This window comes from Heptranchias perlo, chromosome 13 (genome assembly GCF_035084215.1).
Source record: "Heptranchias perlo isolate sHepPer1 chromosome 13, sHepPer1.hap1, whole genome shotgun sequence".
In the NCBI taxonomy this organism is placed as follows: Eukaryota; Metazoa; Chordata; class Chondrichthyes; order Hexanchiformes; family Hexanchidae; genus Heptranchias; species Heptranchias perlo.
Genome location: NC_090337.1, coordinates 57,571,642 through 57,593,442, shown reverse-complemented (window position 1 = coordinate 57,593,442; position 21,801 = coordinate 57,571,642). Strand labels below are relative to the sequence as shown.

General features: G+C 47.4%; 1 protein-coding gene across 1 annotated transcript in view; it reads right to left on the bottom strand.

Moving 5' to 3' along the window:
• The window catches only part of espnlb (espin like b), a 76,252-nt gene extending 57,747 nt beyond the window's left edge, over nucleotides 1–18,505 (bottom strand). Inside the window, exons 1-2 of the mRNA XM_067994772.1 lie at nucleotides 18,086–18,505; nucleotides 13,935–14,125 (exon numbers count right to left, since the gene is read on the bottom strand). Of these exons, the coding sequence (XP_067850873.1) occupies nucleotides 13,935–14,125; nucleotides 18,086–18,379 (485 nt within the window). The 5' untranslated portion in view covers nucleotides 18,380–18,505. The remainder of the gene's footprint in view (nucleotides 1–13,934; nucleotides 14,126–18,085) is intronic.
• Between the last annotated feature and the right edge of the window lie 3,296 nt (nucleotides 18,506–21,801).

Here is a 21,801-nt window from a genome sequence, read left to right as displayed (position 1 = left end):
CAATGTTCCAGGAATCTGAAGCCCTCCCCACTGCAAACCTTTCACTCGAACCTGTCAAACTCTCTCTTATTTCTGATCAAGACAGCCTTAAATCATTAGTAGCACTCTCAGCTCTGAGTCAGAAGGAAAGGACTTACATTTATATGGTGCCTTCACAATCTCAGGGCGTCCCTAAGTGCTTTACAGCCAATTAAATACTTTTGAAGTGCAGTCGCTGTTGTAATGTAGGAAATGTGACAGCCAAATTGCGCACAGCAAGCTCCCACAAACAGCAAAGAGATAAATGACCAGATAATCTCATAACCTCAGAAGGTTGTGCGTGCAAGCCCCAATCCAGGATTCGAGCACCTAATCTAAACTGACAATTAAGTGCAGAACTGAGGGAATGCAACTGCTAGTCATCTCATTGCTGTTTGTGGGAACCTGCTGTGCACAATTTAACTGCTTCATTTGCCTACATTACAACAGTGACTACTAATTTGTTGGCTGTAGTGCCTAGGAATGTCTTGAGGATGTGAAAGGCGCGATGCTAAAAGTTAGAAATATAAGACAGCTCCCCTAATAGGGCAGTGGGAGACACTGCCTGGTGTGTCACTGAGCCAGACACATCAGACAGCCGGAAGCAGCCCCTGAATCGCCGGGCACACTGACAACGCCTCACATCTTTGGCCCAGGTTTCTCCCGGAGACGTGTTGGCGGGTTACGAGCTGTTAACCCTCTGACCATTCAATGCTCTTCAACAACATGTTGCCCTTTATCCACCCACCAGTCGTAGTTCTAGTATGTCCTGAGGGGCACTTGCAGCCCACCTCTCCCTCACCTGTAGCCCTTGACAGATTTGTTACATAGAATTACTTCGATTTTACAGCACAGAAACAGGCCATTCGGCCCAACTGGTCAATGCTGGTTTATGCTCCACACGCGCCCCCTTCCACCCTACTTCATCTCACCCTATCTGCATATCCTTCTATTCGCCTCAACTACTCCTGTGGGAGCGAGTTCCATATTCAAACCATTCTTTCGGTAAAGAATTTTCTCCTCAATTCCTTATTGGATTTATTAGTGACTATCCTATATTCATGGCACCTAGTTCTGATCTCCCCCACAAGTGGAAACATCTTCTCTACATCTACCCTATCAAATCCCTTCATAATTTTAAAGACCTCGATCAGGTCATCCCTCAGCCTTCTCTTTTCCAAGAAAGGAGCCCCAGCCTGTTGCTCGACTTTGCACACAGGCCGCCTCACCAATGTGGGATTGAGTGCTGTTCCCTCTCCTTTTCTGCTGTTCAGTGAGAGAAAGGAAACAACAGATTATCCATACAGTGAGTGAAAGGGCCTTAAAGTGTCAGCTGTGGCTCAATGGTAGCACTCTCACCTTTGAGTCAGAAGGTTGTGAGTTCAGGTCTTACTCCAGTGATTTGAGCACATAATCCAGGCTGGCACTTCAGTGCAGTGCTGAGGGAGAGCTACACTGTCATAGGCGCCGTCTTTCAGATGAGATGTTAAATCATGTCTGCCCTCTCAAGTGGACATAAAAGATCCCATGGCACTATTGGAAGAAGAGCAGGGGAGTTCTCCTTGGTTTCCTGGCCAATATTTATCCCTCAACCAACATCACTAAAACAGATTATCTGGTCATTATCACACTGCTGTTTGTGGGACCTTGCTGTGTGCAAATTAGCTGCCGTGTTTCCTACATTACGACAGTGACTACACTTCAAAAGTATTTCATTGGCTGTAAAGCTCTTTGGGACGTCCTGAAATTGTGAAAGGCACTGTATAAATGCAAGTTCTTTCTTTCTTATCAAAACTGAACGATTTTTTTTTTCTCATCATGTGGGGAACTGTCTGTCAACTATCCACAGAGGCATAACTGAATCAGGAGCTCACAGTGTGGGGGAATCGCTGGCACAGGCCCCGTCCCTGCACATCATGGCACAACATTCCTGAGTGAAATACTGGCTGGGATTTTGACACTGCTGTAAGGTCAGATCAGAGACAGGTACAAAGTACAAAACTTGATCTCCTCAACAGTAAGGAAATATCAACCCAGTTGTACAATTACTTACACTGTCCAATATGTAATAGATGATTGATTTTCAGTTTAAGTTCTACACTCCCCCGCCCATCCCCAACCTGCGCGGGGCAACATGCCAGGGATGGTGCTAATCTGCATTAACCACATCTGTTGGAGTTACTCGTAGAAGTGCCAGGCTCCATCAAACACAGCCGCATCAGTCACAACATTCCTCATTACCTGTCTGTAACAAAGGACGTTCAGGAGTTCACATTCAGTGTTGAAATGCAGGTTGCACCAACTTGTGTGTACAACTCAAACTATCGCGTACACACAAACTATCGTGTACAACACAAAAAACTATCGCGTACAACACAAACTATCGTGTACAACACAAAAAACTATCGCGTACACACAAACTATCGTGTACAACACAAAAAACTATCGCGTACACACAAACTATTGTGTACAACACAAAAAACTATCGCGTACACACAAACTATCGTGTACAACACAAAAAACTATCGCGTACACACAAACTATCGTGTACAACACAAAAAACTATCGCGTACAACACAAACTATCGTGTACAACACAAAAAACTATCGCGTACAACACAAACTATCGTGTACAACACAAAAAACTATCGCGTACAACACAAACTATCGTGTACAACACAAAAAACTATTGCGTACAACACAAACTATCGTGTACAACACAAAAAACTATCGCGTACACACAAACTATCGTGTACAACACAAAAAACTATTGCGTACAACACAAACTATCGTGTACAACACAAAAAACTATCGCGTACAACACAAACTATCGTGTACAACACAAAAAACTATTGCGTACAACACAAACTATCGTGTACAACACAAAAAACTATCGCGTACAACACAAACTATTGTGTACAACACAAAAAACTATCGCGTACAACACAAACTACCGCGTACAACACAAAAAACTATCGCGTACAACACAAACTACCGCGTACAACACAAACTATTGTGTACAACACAAAAAACTATCGCGTACAACACAAACTATCGTGTACAACACAAAAAACTATCGCGTACAACACAAACTATTGTGTACAACACAAAAAACTATCGCGTACAACACAAACTACCGCGTACAACACAAACTATTGTGTACAACTCAAACTACCACGTACAACACAAACCACTGAGGCAAACAGCACAGATGCATTTAAGGGGCAGCTGGATAAGCACATGAGGGAGAAAGGAATAGAAGGCTATGCTGATAGGGTTAGGTAAAGTAGGGAGGGAGGAGACGCGTGTGGAGCATAAATGCCAGCAAGGACCAGTTGGGCCGAATGGCCTGTTTCTGTGCTGTAATTTTGATGTAATTCGATGTAGTGCTTCCAACTCAAACTGCCATGTACAACTCAAACTAATGTATACAACTCAAATTACAGTGTACAGTTCCTGTAAACACATATAGATTCCCAAACATAATAGAATGACCTGTAGTGTCCCCCAGGGAGGATTGCCAATTCACTGGGCCTCAGGATAGAGTTCTGCTACAGTTTGTTGGAGGTAGGCACTGTTCTTTGGCGTCTATCCCAGCACTCAAACATAAGGATGTCCTAGGGGGTTAATGATATTGTAACTCCAAACACTATGTAAGATTTAAAGCTGAATGTTTAAAATAACTGAACAGAAGAAAAAGGACCTAAACTAGAATAACTGGAATATGTCATTCCCTGACAACTTTGAGAGTGAGACAGCTAATTGGCTCGGTAGCAGTGTCTCATATTCCCCGAAAGCCTGGTTCTGCATTGTACCAGCCCACATGCTGAGCTAGTTAAAGATTTAACTGGCCTGGGAACTCAGCCCAGCAACAAATGCAATGTATCATATTAACTGGAGTAAGAAAGTAGCCTGTGCGCCCCTGGGTAAGGCTCTGGCTGCCCCATCTCAAGCTGTGTAAACCTCTCTACCTCTCCCTCCTCCTTAAAACCCACTTCTTTGACCAAGCTTTTGGTCACCTAATGTTTCCTTCTTTGGCTCGGTGTCAATTCTTGTCTGATTACGCAGTTGTAAAGCGCCTCGGGACGTTTTACTACCCGCAGGAACTTCAGCTCTGAACCTTGAGATGGGTAGCAGTCTAAGATTGTGTCAGAAGTAACAAAATGTAAAGAAGGCAGTTTCTGCATGGGAAATAGTGGACTTTTTCTGATGCAAATTGCTTCCCTCAAACATATGGTCCATGTGATCTCCTGGACTGCTTTCCATCGCCTGAGGGGGGTTGGAGAGGAGAGTATTTCTTTTCCCTTATTGGCCCTGTGTTTTTCTCTCCTTTTTTTGCCCTTCCCATGAGATTACATGGCTGCGGGGGGATGGTAAGAAATGCCTAGTCACGATGCTCTGGCCATCATGAGTGTGGGACAGGCTCGATGGGCCAGCTGGTCTTTTCCTGTCCGTTGTTTTCTTATGTTCGTATGTTAAAGACGTTACATAAATGCAAGTTGTTATTTAAAGGACAAATGTAAGGAATCTTACAACACCAGGTTATAGTCCAACAGTTTTATTTGAAAATCACAAGCTTTCGGAGATCATCTCCTTCGTCAGGTGAGTGAGTGATCGCATATGCGATTTGAGAACCTTTCACTCACTCACCTGACGAAGGAGATAATCTCCGAAAGCTTGTGATTTTCAAATAAAACTGTTGGACTATAACCTGGTGTTGTAAGATTCCTTACATTTGTCCACCCCAGTCCATCACCGGCATCTCCACATCGTTATTTAAAGGAGGCATGGATCTCTGCTTCATCATCCTGGTAATCGCTTCAGGTGCAACAATCTTCAAATGAAGGACAGACCTTTAACGTCGCTGTGTTTGGGAACCATGGAACGAGTTGCCTAATTTACCATGTTTTTTTTAATTCGTTCATGGGATGTGGGCGTCGCTGGCGAGGCCGGCATTTATTGCCCATCCCTAATTGCCCTTGAGAAGGTGGTGGTGAGCCGCCTTCTTGAACCGCTGCAGTCCGTGTGGTGACGGTTCTCCCACGGTGCTGTTAGGAAGGGAGTTCCAGGATTTTGACCCAGCGACAATGAAGGAACGGCGATATATTTCCAAGTCAGGATGGTGTGTGACTTGGAGGGGAACGTGCAGGTGGTGTTGTTCCCATGTACCTGCTGCTCTTGTCCTTCTAGGTGGTAGAGGTCGTGGGTTTGGGAGGTGCTGTCAAAGAAGCCTTGGCGAGTTGCTGCAGTGCATCCTGTGGATGGTCCACACTGCAGCCGCAGTGCGCCGGTGGTGAAGGGAGTGAATATTTAAGGTGGTGGATGGGGTGCCAATCAAGCGGGCTGCTTTATCTTGGATGGTGTCGAGCTTCTTGAGTGTTGTTGGAGCTGCACTCATCCTACTCTGAACAGATGCGTCACACTTCTGTTTAGAGTATATTTTAGATTTTTGCTTTGGGGCAATTCTTCCTCTTTTGAAGATATCTTTCTCCCCCTCTCTCCCCCAGCTGTGTTAGCCGTGACAGTGGTTGGGCAGTGCCTTCTGGAGTCTCAGCTCATGTGGTTCTGCAGCTACCCTGGTCCGTGCTGTGTTAGTTGGTCTCTGCTGGGTAAGGGGTAGGGACCCTGGGAAGGGAAACATCAATCAAGGTTCAGGCTCCTGGTCACTGTCCAGGGACACCTGCTGGAAAGAGTGTTTGTATGTGGGTGTCAGGTGAGGACAAGGGTTGGGTAAATCCACGATGCACCTCAAGGTTGAATGGTCATCCCACAAAGATATTGGTCAATTGAGTGAAGAATCGGAGAGCTGCCAACAGTGAGACTCAGAGTCTTCAGGCGAGGAAGAGAAAGCAATTGATGGAAAAAGATCTGCTTCCTTCAACGATGTATCACAGGGAGATGGATGCTCCTGACACCTGGTATTTGGAAAGCTGTATCTACACAAAGCATGCTGCCATATTGGATAATTGTTCACACCCGCAGTCCGTCACACGTACTACAATAACTCAGATGGGCAATCGGCCGTGCACGATAATCGTTCACACCCGCAGTCCGTCACAAGTACTACAATAACTCAGATGGGCAATCGGCCGTGCACGATAATCGTTCACACCCGCAGCCCGTCACAAGTACTACAATAACTCAGATGGGCAATCGGCCGTGCACGATAATCGTTCACACCCGCAGCCCGTCACAAGTACTACAATAACTCAGATGGGCAATCGGCCGTGCACGATAATCGTTCACACCCGCAGCCCGTTACACGTACTACGACAGCTCATACGAGCAATCTGCCGTGCGTGATAATCGTTCACACATGCAGACCATCACACGCATTACAATAGCTCATACGAGCAATCTGCTGCTCACAATAATCGTTCACACGTGCAATCGCTCACATCAGCAAGGAGGGGAGAACTCATTCAGTTTACCGGTTTATTTAGCAGGGCGATGGTTGCTGACTGTGTAACCGCAGATTTCCTGTTTGTTCAGCAGGGTAAGAAGGAGACACTGAGGTCAATTTTCCGAGTGCCCCCCGCCCCCACCACAGGTGAGGGACCTGGTCCCCCGCGAGCATAGATCAGGATACGTGTGGCACACTGCCCACAATGCTTCAATCCACACTGGCAGTGGCCAAGTACCCCACCTTGGGCAAAGACTCAGAAAATTGACCGTACTGTACCCTACAGCGACTGTACAGGATTGGTGCTTAATGTGCAGGGAGAGGGTCACTTGCTGTATTCCTGTTTATCGCGTGCATGGTGTTTACAGTTTAATCAAACTTAAAGAGGTTTATTTACTTAAACAGGCCTTGCAGAGGGTGCAGAGGTGATTTGCTGGAATGGTGCCAGGGATGAGGGACTTCAGTTATGTGGAGAGATTAGAGAAGCTGGGATTGTTCTCCTTAGAACAGAGAAGGTTAAGTGGAGATTTAATAGATGTGTTCAAAATGATAAATGAGTCTTGATAGAGTAAATAAGGAGACACTGTTTCCACTGGCAGGAGGGTCAGTAACCAGAGGACAAAGATTTAAAATAATTGGCAAAAGAACCAGGGGGGAGATGAGGAGAATTTTTTTATGCAGTGGGTTGTAATGATCTAGAATGCTCTGCCTGAAAAGGTGGTGGAAGCAGATTCAATAGTAACTTTCAAAAAGGAATTGAATATATATTTGAAAAGGAAAAATTTGCAGCGTTAGGAAGAAAGAGCAAGGGAGTGGGACTAATTGGATCAGCTCTTTCCAAGAGCTTGCATAGGCACGATGGGCCAAATGGCCTCCTTCTGTGCTGTACGATTCCATGATTCATTCCTATAGATTTATCAAAGTGCATATTAAACTCACGTTGAAATAAAAAAGCATGAGGAGGCCAGGCGTTGAAACACAGCGCAGAGATTGCAATGTGTCAGCTGCTATCTAAAGGCCGGCTTGAAACGTGAGCCAGTGGAAGTGGAGCTGGCTTCTGAGCGGATCCCATTAAATTGGAAGAACCCTGGATCTCCTGCAGCTCAGAAACTGAAAACAGTTCGCCTCAGATTGGAGCTGCTGGGAAAAACTAACCTCGGCCCCCATTCCTGATCACCATGAAGGATGAAAAGAGACCAGGGAAAGAGCAGGGAAATAGACTTCGAGCAGTGAGGTATGAGCACCAATCAAGTCAATGGCATCCTTATAAACCTTATACGTTTGGGCACTGGGCTAGGACTGGATGAGGCTCGGATGTAATGCTCCCTATTGCTGAATAGATTGCTCACAATCAGTGGGGTAGAAATTGGTATGTATTGTGCCCATTGTGTAAAATGGACGCAACATTGACAAATTTAGCAGTGGGAAGGCCCACGCAATCTGCACGTGCGTTCAGGCCATTGCTGAATTTGTCAGGCCCCATGCTTTGGTCGTCCCAGACATCTGCCTGAAACAGGTATTGGCCCCCTTGCACGTGTTAATTAGGAGCCTGATGCCTGTTGAAGGACCCTCCCTCCCTGGGAAATTAGTTCCCGATGAGCGGAGCAGGTGCCGGGTCTGACCCGCTCAGGATTCTTCAGCGGCCTCCAACAAGAGGTGCACGGTAACCGGAGGTGAGGATTGGCAATGGGTCTGACAAAAGTCAGTGTGAGTCTCAGGAAAATTGTGAGTCCCCCTCTGACAGTAAAGCATTTTGTTCAACGACAGATTGTTCAGAGATAGTTTGAAGATCAGCCATAAAGTGTTCGTGGCGGAGAGCAATATTTCTGCGTCTTTTGAAAGGAATTCGAGGTGTGCTGCTTGGAGTGGCAGTGTGCAGGGAATGGGTTAAGTGGAACTGAAACACGTCAGTAAGTGGATGAAAGGGAAAAGTCTGCATTAGATATGAAGTATTGATTGATCCCGAAACAGACAGCACCTGAGAGCTGAGCATCAGGCCGGCTGTCCCACATATCATTAATCAGCCAAACAGCTGGCAGGTAGCACGTTACAATTGTGAGAGAAGGATACCTGGCACAGCAGCAATTCAACAGATGTCCAGTGACTATTAGAGTTCAGGCCTTCAAACTGAGGGCTCGTCACATCTCCTTATCAAAGTCATTCGATTTGGATTTTATTTGGATTTTAGTGACAATTGAACTGAATTGAAACGAGTCGTGCAATACTAAATAAAAGAGGGTAGATTAATATTACAGCGCTGTAGTAATGTAGCACTGTACTACTGCAGAACTTATGTTAAACTTGTACAGAACCTTGGTGAGACCACACTTGAAGTGCTTTGCACAATCCTGGTCTCCGTATTATAGAAAGAATATAGAAGCACCGGAGAAGGTGCAAAAAAGATTCACAAGGATACCAGAACTGGGAAGATATACTTATCAGGAAAGGCTGAGCAAGCTGGGGCACTTTTTTCTAGAAAAGAGAAGGCTGAGCGTGACCTGAGAGAGGTCTTTAAGATAATGAAAGGGTTTTTAGGGTAGAGGTAGAGAAAATGTTTCCACTCCTGGGGAGTCCAAAACTAGACATCATCAATATCAGATAGTCACTAATAAATCCAATAGGAAATTCAGGAGAAACTTCTTTGCCCAGAGAGTGGTTAGAATGTGGAACTCACTACCACAAGGAGTAGTTGATGCAAATAATGTAGATGCATTTAAGAGGAAGCTAGATAAACACATGAGAGAGAAAGGAATAGAAGGATATGCTGATAGAGTTAGATGAGGTAGGGAGGGAGGAGGCTCGCGTGGAGTATAAATACCAGCATAGACTAGTTGGGCCGAATGGCCTGTTTCTGTGCTGTACATTCGAAGTAACTTTCAATTCCTCTCAGCCCCTCGTTCAAGTGTCCATTATTTTTACCCGTGAGCCCAGAGAGTGAGTGCTCACACGGCGCTCAAACATCACAGTAGGTTCACCCCGACACCAGCAGCTCCGTCAAGGCCACGAGCATCGTGAGCTATTTTGCAAACAATATCTACCCACACACACACCCCTACCGACAAACACACACCCCGACCGACAAACACACACCCCTACCGACAAACACACACCCCGACCGACAAACACACACCCCTACCGACAAACACACACCCCTACCGACAAACACACACCCCTACCTACACACACCCCTACCGACAAACACACACCCCTACCGACAAACACACACCCCTACCGACAAACACACACCCCTACCTACAAACACACACCCCTACCGACAAACACACACCCCTACCGACAAACACACACCCCTACCGACAAACACACACCCCTACCTACAAACACACACCCCTACCGACAAACACACACCCCTACCTACACACACCCCTACTGACAAACACACACCCCTACCGACAAACACACACCCCTACCGACAAACACACACCAAACACACACCCCTACCGACAAACACACACCCCTACCGACAAACACACACCAAACACACACCCCTACCGACAAACACACACCAAACACACACCCCTACCGACAAACACACCCCTACCGACAAACACACACCCCTACCGACAAACACACACCAAACACACACCCCTACCGACAAACACACCCCTACCGACAAACACACACCTCTACCGACAAACACACACCAAACACACACCACTACCGACAAACACACCCCTACCGACAAACACACACCCCTACCGACAAACACACACCAAACACACACCCCTACCGACAAACACACGCCTACCGACAAACACACCCCTACCGACAAACACACACCCCTACCGACAAACACACACCAAACACACACCCCTACCGACAAACACACACCCCTACCTACACACACACCCCTACCGACAAACACACACCCCTACCTACACACACACCCCTACCTACACACACACCCCTACCGACAAACACACACCCCTACCGACACACACCCCTACCGACACACACCCCTGCCAACAAACACACACCCCTACCGACAAACAAACACCAAACACACACCCCTACCGACAAACACACACCCCTACCGACAAACACACACCAAACACACACCCCTACCGACAAACACACACCCCTACCGACAAACACACACCAAACACACACCCCTACCGACAAACACACCCCTACCGACAAACACACACCCCTACCGACAAACACACACCAAACACACACCCCTACCGACAAACACACACCCCTATCGACAAACACACACCCCTACTGACAAACACACACCCCTACCGACAAACACACACCCCTACCGACAAACACACACCCCTACCGACAAACACACACCAAACACACACCCCTACCGACAAACACACACCCCTACCGACAAACACACACCAAACACACACCCCTACCGACAAACACACACCCCTACCGACAAACACACACCAAACACACACCCCTACCGACAAACACACACCCCTACCAACAAACACACACCCCTACCGACAAACACACACCAAACACACACCCCTACCGACAAACACACACCCCTACCGACAAACACACACCAAACACACACCCCTACCGACAAACACACACCCCTACCGACAAACACACACCAAACACACACCCCTACCGACAAACACACCCCTACCGACAAACACACACCCCTACCGACAAACACACACCAAACACACACCCCTACCGACAAACACACCCCTACCGACAAACACACACCCCTACCGACAAACACACACCAAACACACACCCCTACCGACAAACACACACCAAACACACACCCCTACCGACAAACACACCCCTACCGACAAACACACCCCTACCAACAAACACACACCCCTACCGACAAACACACACCAAACACACACCCCTACCGACAAACACACCCCTACCGACAAACACACCCCGACCGACAAACACACCCCTACCGACAAACACACCCCTACCGACAAACACACACCAAACACACACCCCTACCGACAAACACACACCAAACACACACCCCTACCGACAAACACACACCCCTACCGACAAACACAGCCCTACCGACAAACACACACCCCTACCGACAAACACACCCCTACCGACAAACACACCCCTACCTACACACGCACCCCTACCGACAAACACACACCAAACACACACCCCTACCGACAAACACACACCCCTACCGACAAACACACACCAAACACACACCCCTACCGACAAACACACACCCCTACCGACAAACACACCCCTACCGACAAACACACCCCGACCGACAAACACACCCCTACCGACAAACACACCCCTACCTACACACACACCCCTACCGACAAACACACACCAAACACACACCCCTACCGACAAACACACACCCCTACCGACAAACACACACCAAACACACACCCCTACCGACAAACACACACCCCTACCGACAAACACACCCCTACCGACAAACACACACCCCTACCGACAAACACACCCCTACCGACAAACACACCCCTACCTACACACACACCCCTACCGACAAACACACACCAAACACACACCCCTACCGACAAACACACACCCCTACCGACAAACACACACCAAACACACACCCCTACCGACAAACACACACCCCTACCGACAAACACACCCCTACCGACAAACACACACCCCTACCGACAAACACACCCCTACCGACAAACACACCCCTACCTACACACACACCCCTACCGACAAACACACACCAAACACACACCCCTACCGACAAACACACACCCCTACCGACAAACACACACCAAACACACACCCCTACCGACAAACACACACCCCTACCGACAAACACACACCCACCTACACACACACCCCTACCGACAAACACACACCCTTACCTACACACACACCCCTACCGACAAACACACACCCACCTACACACACACACACCCCTACCGACAAACACACACCCACCTACACACACACCCCTACCTACACACACACCCCTACCTACACACACACCCCTACCTACACACACACACCCCTACCGACAAACACACACCCACCTACACACACACCCATACCTACACACACACCCCTACCTACACACACACCCCTACCTACACACACACCCCTACCTACACACACACACCCCTACCGACAAACACACACCCCTACCTACACACACACCCCTACCTACACACACACCCCTACCTACACACACACACCCCTACCGACAAACACACACCCACCTACACACACACCCCTACCTACACACACACCCCTACCTACACACACACCCCTACCTACACACACACCCCTACCGACAAACACACACCCCTACCGACAAACACACACCCCTACCGACAAACACACACCCCTACCGACAAACACACACCCCTACCTACACACACCTACCTACACACACCTACCTACACACAGACACAACTACACACAGACTCAACTACACACACATCTACCTACACACACGCACACAGCCAAGTGCACACGCACACACCTACCTACACCCACCCCACCTACACACACAATCCCCTACCTACACACACCCCTACCTACACACACACCCCTACCTACACACACACCCCTACCTACACACACACCCCTACCTACACACACACCCCTACCGACAAACACACACCCACCTACACACACACACCCCTACCTACACACACCTACCTACACACACCTACCTACACACACACCCCTACCTACACACACACCCCTACCTACACACACACACCCCTACCTACACACAGACTCAACTACACACACATCTACCTACACACGTGCACACAGCCAACTACACACGCACACATCTACCTACCTACACACACACCCCTATCTACACACACACCCCTATCTACACACACACCCCTACCTACACACACACCCCTATCTACACACACACCTACCTACACACACACAGACCTGCCTACACACACACCCCTACCTACACACACACCCCTACCTACACACACACCCCTATCTACACACACACCTACCTACACACACACAGACCTGCCTACACACGCGCGCACACACCTACCTACATACACACCTAACTACCTACACATATACACACACACACCTACCTACACACACACACACCTCCCAAACATCTTTACAGCCAATGAAGTACTTTTGAAGTGTAGTCACTGCTGTAATATAGGAAATACTGCAGCCAATTTGTGCACAGCAAGCTCCCGCAAACAGCAATGTCATAATGACCAGATAATCTGTTTTTTTTAGTGATGTTGGTTGATGGATAAATATTGGCCAGGACACCGGGTAGAACTCCCCTGCTCTTCCTGGAAACAGTGCCGTGGGATCTTTCAGGTCCACCTGAGAGGATAGACAGGGCCTCGGTTTAAAAGAGTCACTGGGCAGCGATCAGGAGCAGGAGCCCCTGGCTGATTTCTCTCATCTATAAACCAAGGGAAATTGTCGTAAAATCAGCTAACTCAGTACAGAGTGTGGCATGAACCTGTATTCATTCTCCTTTAAATACTGCCAGGTGCAAGATGTTAACGTGAATTTCTTACCTCGGGGCCTGGATGATGAGGAGTTTCAAGCACGTAAGGTCTCCCTTTGCCGCTGCATAATGCGCTGGCACCGCCCCGTTATCTGTCTCCATCAAGGGATCGCATCCCGCCTGCAGCAACCACCGTACCGTGTCCCATCGGCCAAATCGAGCCGCCAGGTGCAGAATAGACGCACCGTGGTCATCGCGGTCCTGAAGGAGAAATATTTCGCTAAGGACCTTTTGCAAAACAAAACCATCGGTGTACGCATCAAACTGACTGCTCCACATACATGTGGAAGTATCCTGTGCCTGTTGGCTCTCAGGGTCCTGAGGGAAATGGGTTGGGACAGTTTCAATCCAGCACTTAGTGCACGGTCAGACTACAGCACCTGACATGCTGTCCTGACCCAGTCTAACTTTCCCAGGTCATCATAGTTTTTGGCATGGTCCATATCCTCGCTACCCAAACAGCTGTTCACACGGAGCAGCTGAGGGACTCGAGGAGTGCCCAACACCAGCTCCTTTGGCCACTCACAGACCTTTTGTATGGAACTTTCTCCTAATGTCCCTGCGGCCCCGTTCTCCCTGTCTCCTGCAATAAATGACAATGCCCAACATTTCCACTGCCACACTATTTAGCAGCCAGGCAGACCACACCTCTTCACTACATATCTTTCCCAGTCACACAAAAGAGACTCCGTGCCAAAGCTGCAACTTCTGTGGGAAACTGTTTTATTTCCCAATGGGTGAAGTCTCTCTGAATCTAGTGCCTTCTACACCATGGCGATTCGCCTCCGTAACAGCCTCTGAGTGTTGTGCTCAACAATCTAATCAAGCACTCATAAACTCTTTGAAGTTTAAGACTGTGCCCTCTTGTTGTAGGGTCTGTGACTTTGCTAAACAGATTGACATTTATCTTGTCTACACCTCTTTTGGATCTTGAATACTAAGGTCACAGTGACCCTTCTCTTCAGTGTAAACATTCCCAGCTTCTGCATCCTCTCTTCATAACTATCACTGTGATTGTCCTTTGCTGCACCCTCTCTAGTGCCTGGGTGTCTTTCTCATAGCATGGTGACCAGAACTCTACACAATACTCCAGGTGGGACTGGCCCAGTGCTCAGTACAAACCTCCTTAGAGTTGTGTTCTGTTCCTCTGTATTTTTTTATTGCTACACACACTGTGCTGATGGCTTCAGTGATCTATCCACCAGTATCCCCAAATTCTTTCTCCTGTGACCTATATCTTATCTAACACAACCACTGTTTATTATCCTTTCCCATTCTCATGACTTTTGCACCTGTCCACAACAAGTCGGCACTCGTCAGCCCAGCTCCCAAGTCTATACAGATCCTTCTGTATTTGTTCCCTGTTGTCTGCAGTCCCTCCCAGTTTGATATCATCTACAAATTTAAGAGATTTGTTTCCGTCCATACTTCCATGTGGCTTAAACATTCACTCCCTCCACCATCGGCACACCGTGGCTGCAGTGTGTACTATTTACAGGATGCAGGGCAGCAATTCGCCAAGACTTCTTCAGCAACACCTCCCAAACTGCGACCTCCACCACCTAGAAGGACAAGAGCAGCAGGTGTATGGGAACACCACCATCTCCAAGTCACATACCATCCTGACTTGGACATATATCACCATTCCTTCATCATCATTGGGTCAAAATACTGGAACTCCCTACCTAACAGCAATGTGGGAGCACCTTCACCTCATGAACTGCAGCGGTTCAAGAAGAAGGCCCACCACCACCTTATCAAAGGCAATAAATGCCAGCCTTGCCAGTGATGCCCATATCCCAAGATAAAGTCGCTCATGTACGTTAGACACAGCACCGGCTCCAGTACTGATTCCTGACGCACCCCACAAGTTACCTCCTTCCATGCTGATTCAACTGAACATACAACCACTCTACTACTCTTTCCTTCCTCTTTCTCAGACAGTTCTCAATCCAATTCAGGAGCATTCCACTTACGCCGTGCCTTCTAACCTTCTGGACCAGTCACTGTGTTAAAAGCTTTGCTGACATTGAAAATAAACAGCATCCATTGAGTTCCACTGTCCACAGGGTTTGTTATCTCAGCAGAGAACTTCAGGCAGCTTGTGGAAGCTTGATCTCCCTCCCAGAAAGCCAGGCTGGCTCTCTCTTATAGTTCTCCATTTCTCCAGGTGGTTCATTATTTGTTCCTTTCGGATACGTTCCAGTATATTTCCCTTCCATGTACCTCAGGTGGACCGGCCTGTTATTCCCCAGGTTTTTTCTTTGTCCTTTTTATAGATTTCTGTTACATTCCCTTTTCTAAAATCCACAGGTGCAGTCCCCGTTTCTAAAGAATATATCCATGTACAACCCATGTATATCTCCTGTATATGATGTACCGTTCCTGTATATCTCCCGTAATCTAATGTACCGTTCCTGTATATCTCCTGTAATCTAATGTACAGTTCCTGTATGTCTTCTGTACATAATGTACAGCTCCTATATATCTCCTGTACATAATGTACAGCTCTTGTGTACCTTCTGTACATGATGTACAGCTCCTGCACATCTCCTGTATCAGTAATGTACAGCTCCTGTATATCTCCTGTACATAATGTACAGCTCCTGGATATCTCCTGTACCAATAATGTACAGTTCTTGTACATCCCGTGTACACAATGTACAATTCCTGCATATCTCCTGTATCAGTAAGGTACAATTCCTGTATGTCTCCTGTATATAATGTACCGCTCCTGTATATCTCCTGTGTCAGTAATGTACAGCTCCTGTAGATCTCCTGTATCAGTAATGTACAATTCCTGTACATCTCCTGTATCAGTAATGAACAGCTCCTGTAGATCTCCTGTGTCAGTAATGTACAATTCCTGTACATCTCCTGTATCAGTAATGAACAGCTCCTGTATATCTCCTGTATCAGTAATGTACAGCTCCTGTAGATCTCCTGTATCAGTAATGTACAGCTCCTGTATATCTCCTGTATCAGTAATGAACAGCTCCTGTATATCTCCTGTATCAGTAATGTACAGCTCCTGTATATCTCCTGTATCAGTAATGTACAATTCCTGTACATCTCCTGTATCAGTAATGTACAGCTTCTGTAGATCTCCTGTATCAGTAATGTACAGCTCCTGTATATCTCCTGTATCAGTAATGAACAGCTCCTGTACATCTCCTGTATCAGTAATGTACAATTCCTGTATATCTCCTGTATCAGTAATGTACAGCTCCTGTAGATCTCCTGTATCAGTAATGTACAGCTCCTGTATATCTCCTGTATCAGTAATGTACAGCTCCTGTAGATCTCCTGTATCAGTAATGAACAGCTCCTGTACATCTCCTGTATCAGTAATGTACAGCTCCTGTAGATCTCCTGTATCAGTAATGTACAGCTCCTGTATATCTCCTGTATCAGTAATGTACAATTCCTGTAGATCTCCTGTGTCAGTAATGTACAGCTCCTGTACATCTCCTGTGTCAGTAATGTACAGCTCCTGTACATCTCCTGTATCAGTAATGAACAGCTCCTGTATATCTCCTGTATCAGTAATGAACAGCTCCTGTATATCTCCTGTATCAGTAATGAACAGCTCCTGTACATCTCCTGTATCAGTAATGAACAGCTCCTGTACATCTCCTGTATCAGTAATGTACAGCTCCTGTAGATCTCCTGTATCAGTAATGTACAGCTCCTGTAGATCTCCTGTATCAGTAATGTACAGCTCCTGTACATCTCCTGTGTCAGTAATGTACAGCTCCTGTATATCTCCTGTATCAGTAATGTACAATTCCTGTACATCTCCTGTATCAGTAATGTACAGCTCCTGTAGATCTCCTGTATCAGTAATGTACAGCTCCTGTACATCTCCTGTGTCAGTAATGTACAGCTCCTGTATATCTCCTGTATCAGTAATGTACAATTCCTGTACATCTCCTGTATCAGTAATGTACAGCTCCTGTACATCTCCTGTACATAATCTACAGCCCCTGTCTATCTCCTGTACCAGTCATGTACAGTCCCTGTATATACATACAGCTCCTATACGTGTTGCTGGCCCTCTGCCTGTTATTTACTGACTGTGACATTAGTTGAAGTGAGACTCTCAGGGCCGTGGAATAACAAACTGTTGTTGTGTTTGTAGCTGTGCCGAAAGTGACCTACCTGAATGTCACAGCCGCCGACACTGGTCAACCACTGGAGCGCCTGCAGGTTCCCGGTGGCAGCGGCATCGTGGGTGGGGGTTGCCCCGTTTTTGGCTCTTTTGTTCGCCGGCAGCTTAGCCTGAGTGATGAGGAATTTCAAACAGTCCAGCCTGCCTGCCCTGGCTGCGTGATGGACCGGGGAGGCCCCCAGATGATCCTCGATGTTTTCATTCAGCGTGCCACTGGCATCCAGACTCTTCAGTGTTTCCAGGTCCCCATCCTTGGCAGCGAGGAGGCACCGGTGAGGAACCATCGCCGAGCGCAACCATGAACCATTTGCCTCCCTGCCGGCTCCTGACCCCAAGTGAGAGCTGGCTTCTGTCAGCACACTGACACAGCAGGCTTCAGTTACCGGATCGGGTGTAGTCACGTAGGGAGGTTAAAGGCACAGTGCAATGTTCAGCCCGCAATAAAGCTAATTACACTGAAATGAGGCTAACTCCTGCCCACCAGCATCTGACTATCCTGTCAAACTACTCAGCCGACCGCCTGGCCTTTCTATCAGAAGAAAAGATCCTCGCTTCTCTGCACCAAGTAAGATGCAGCCAATTTCCTTCTCTCCCTGTATCATCTTTCTGTTCACCCCTCCCTCTCCCTTCTCACCTGCTATTCTGATAACAGGTGGCAGTGGGACGAGAGACAGTGGAGCATCAACTGCTGCTCATAATTCCCAGCCCTCTGGCTCCTGAAACAGGCAGCAGAACTTGATGGGTGGGTGGGGAGAATTTTCCTCCTTAACTGCACCTGAGAAATCAGTGCTCCCCAAGCACAGTAAAGAAGAATAAAGGGGCACAGACCCATTATGTCAGATCTTCACCCCCTTTACATCACACCAGGGTTTCCTGGAGCAGCTGCAGATCCATTAGGAACCCACTGTGAATGTTGCTCCATAGCCAGGCCCAGGACACATGGAGAACAGTCTGCAGTCACTGATGCTCAGTGCCAGAGAGCAGAGCAAACATTGGTCCAAACACTCCCTGGGCAGGTACAGCACAGGTTAGAATCAGAGTAAAGCTCCCTCTGCACTGCCCCATCAAACACTCTCAGGTCAGGTACAGCACAGGTTAGATACAGAGTAAAGCTCCCTCTATAATGTTCTATTAAACATTCACAGGTCAGGTACAGCATGCATTAGATACAGAGTAAAGCTCCCTCTACAATGTCCCATCAAACACTCCCAGGGCAGGTACAGCACAGGTTAGATACAGAGTAAAGCTTCCTCTACACTGTCTCATCAAACACTCCCAGGGCAGGTACAGCACAGGTTTGATACTGAGTAAAGCTTCCTCTACACTGTCCCATCAAACACTCCCAGGGCAGGTACAGCACAGGTTTGATACTGAGTAAAGCTTCCTCTACACTGTCCCATCAAACACTCCCAGGGCAGGTACAGCACAGGTTAGATACAGAGTAAAGCTTCCTCTACACTGTCTCATCAAACACTCCCAGGGCAGGTACAGCACAGGTTTGATACTGAGTAAAGCTTCCTCTACACTGTCCCATCAAACACTCCCAGGGCAGGTACAGCACAGGTTTGATACTGAGTAAAGCTTCCTCTACACTGTCCCATCAAACACTCCCAGGGCAGGTACAGCACAGGTTAGATACAGAGTAAAGCTTCCTCTACACTGCCCCATCAAACACTCCCAGGGCAGGTACAGCACAGGTTTGATACTGAGTAAAGCTCCCTCTACACTGTCCCATCAAACACTCCCAGGGCAGGTACAGCACAGGTTAGATACAGAGTAAAGCTCCCTCTACACTGCCCCATCAAACACTCCCAGGGCAGGTACAGCGCAGGTTTGATACTGAGTAAAGCTTCCTCTACACTGTCCCATCAAACACTCCCAGGGCAGGTACAGCACAGGTTAGATACAGAGTAAAGCTTCCTCTACACTGTCTCATCAAACACTCCCAGGGCAGGTACAGCACAGGTTTGATACTGAGTAAAGCTTCCTCTACACTGTCCCATCAAACACTCCCAGGGCAGGTACAGCACAGGTTAGATACAGAGTAAAGCTTCCTCTACACTGTCTCATCAAACACTCCCAGGGCAGGTACAGCACAGGTTTGATACTGAGTAAAGCTTCCTCTACACTGCCCCATCAAACACTCCCAGGGCAGGTACAGCACAGGTTTGATACTGAGTAAAGCTTCCTCTACACTGCCCCATCAAACACTCCCAGGGCAGGTACAGCACAGGTTAGATACAGAGTAAAGCTTCCTCTATAATGTCCCATTAAACATTCACAGGGCAGGTACAGCATGCGTTAGATACAGAGTAAAATTCCCTTTACAATGTCCTATTAAACATTCACAGGTCAGGTACAGCATGTGTTAGATACAGAGTAAAGCTCCCTCTACAATGTCCCATTAAACATTCACAGGTCAGGTACAGCATGCGTTAGATACAGAGTAAAGTTCCCTCTACACTGTCCCATTAAACATTCACAGGTCAGGTACAGCAGGGGTTAGATGCAGAGTAAAGCTTCCTCCACATCACCCAATAATATGTTTCAGCTGCATCCTGAGAAGAGTACTGCATATTGTTCCAGTGTGAGATTTTCCCATTTCCCATATCCATTATATCTGAAATTACCGATGTAATGCCCGTTAATACTGAATTAGGAGCAATTATTTTACTGTGGGCCCATGCTCACCAAAAACTGGACTCATTGCCCACAGAAGTAGCTTTTATCTATCTGCTTAAGATTGGATTTGAACCCAGGTCCAAACACTGTGACAGGACAATGTTTAACACACTGTATTAGCCAGTCCCAGAGTGTGAAAGGACAGTGTCTGACCCACTGTACCACCCAGTCCCAGAGTGTGAAAGGACAGTGTCTGACCCGCTGTACCACCCAGTCCCAGAGTGTGAAAGGACAGTGTCTGACCCACTGTACCGCCCAGTCCCAGAGTGTGAAAGGACAGTGTCTGACCCACTGTCTCTGGGCCACTCTGCCTCATTCAGTTTTTGTGATAATCATAAAGTGATTAGAGGGAGATGCAGGGGTGAAAATGTTTGGTATTTGCACCATTCCCTGCCTCACACAAAGGCTGAAAATTACCATGAAGTGATTATTTGGGTTGTTCATTGCAGGTAATGAGGATGATCTCATTCCTCCACATTAATAATTGAGAGAGCAATCCCATGGGTTTAGTCATCGTTTTATTGTACTGCTGGCTATTAAGCAGTTTGATAAAGATAAGATTAAAGGATATATAACCAGAGCCAGGTCAGAGGTCAAAGTCTGCAGAATAAACTTGCAGACTCCTCGTGCTATTTGCTTACCTGTTAAAAAGTGTTTTAACAATTTGAAGTGTTTGTATTTGAACAGGACCTAGCTGTAAGACCACTGGCACTATTCTCAGATGAATGCATTATGTGAACGGTCAGTGACTCTCCCTGCCAGCTCTCGCAAACCTGGTATCAGCCCCTAGGGGACAAAGCAGATTGAGTTGTGGATTCAGCTCAGTGACGAAACCTCTGACCATACTTTTCAACATTGCGACTGGTAGACTCTGAGCTGCTCCAGGCACCACCTCTCACCCAGATACCTCACTCACTTCAAGACAAGGACGTTCACCTCCACTCATTAGCATGGAGCTGAATTCTTTTGTACAGAAGCTCCTATCCCCAAATCCCTCATTGCGCTCGGAGGTTAATGGTTCAAT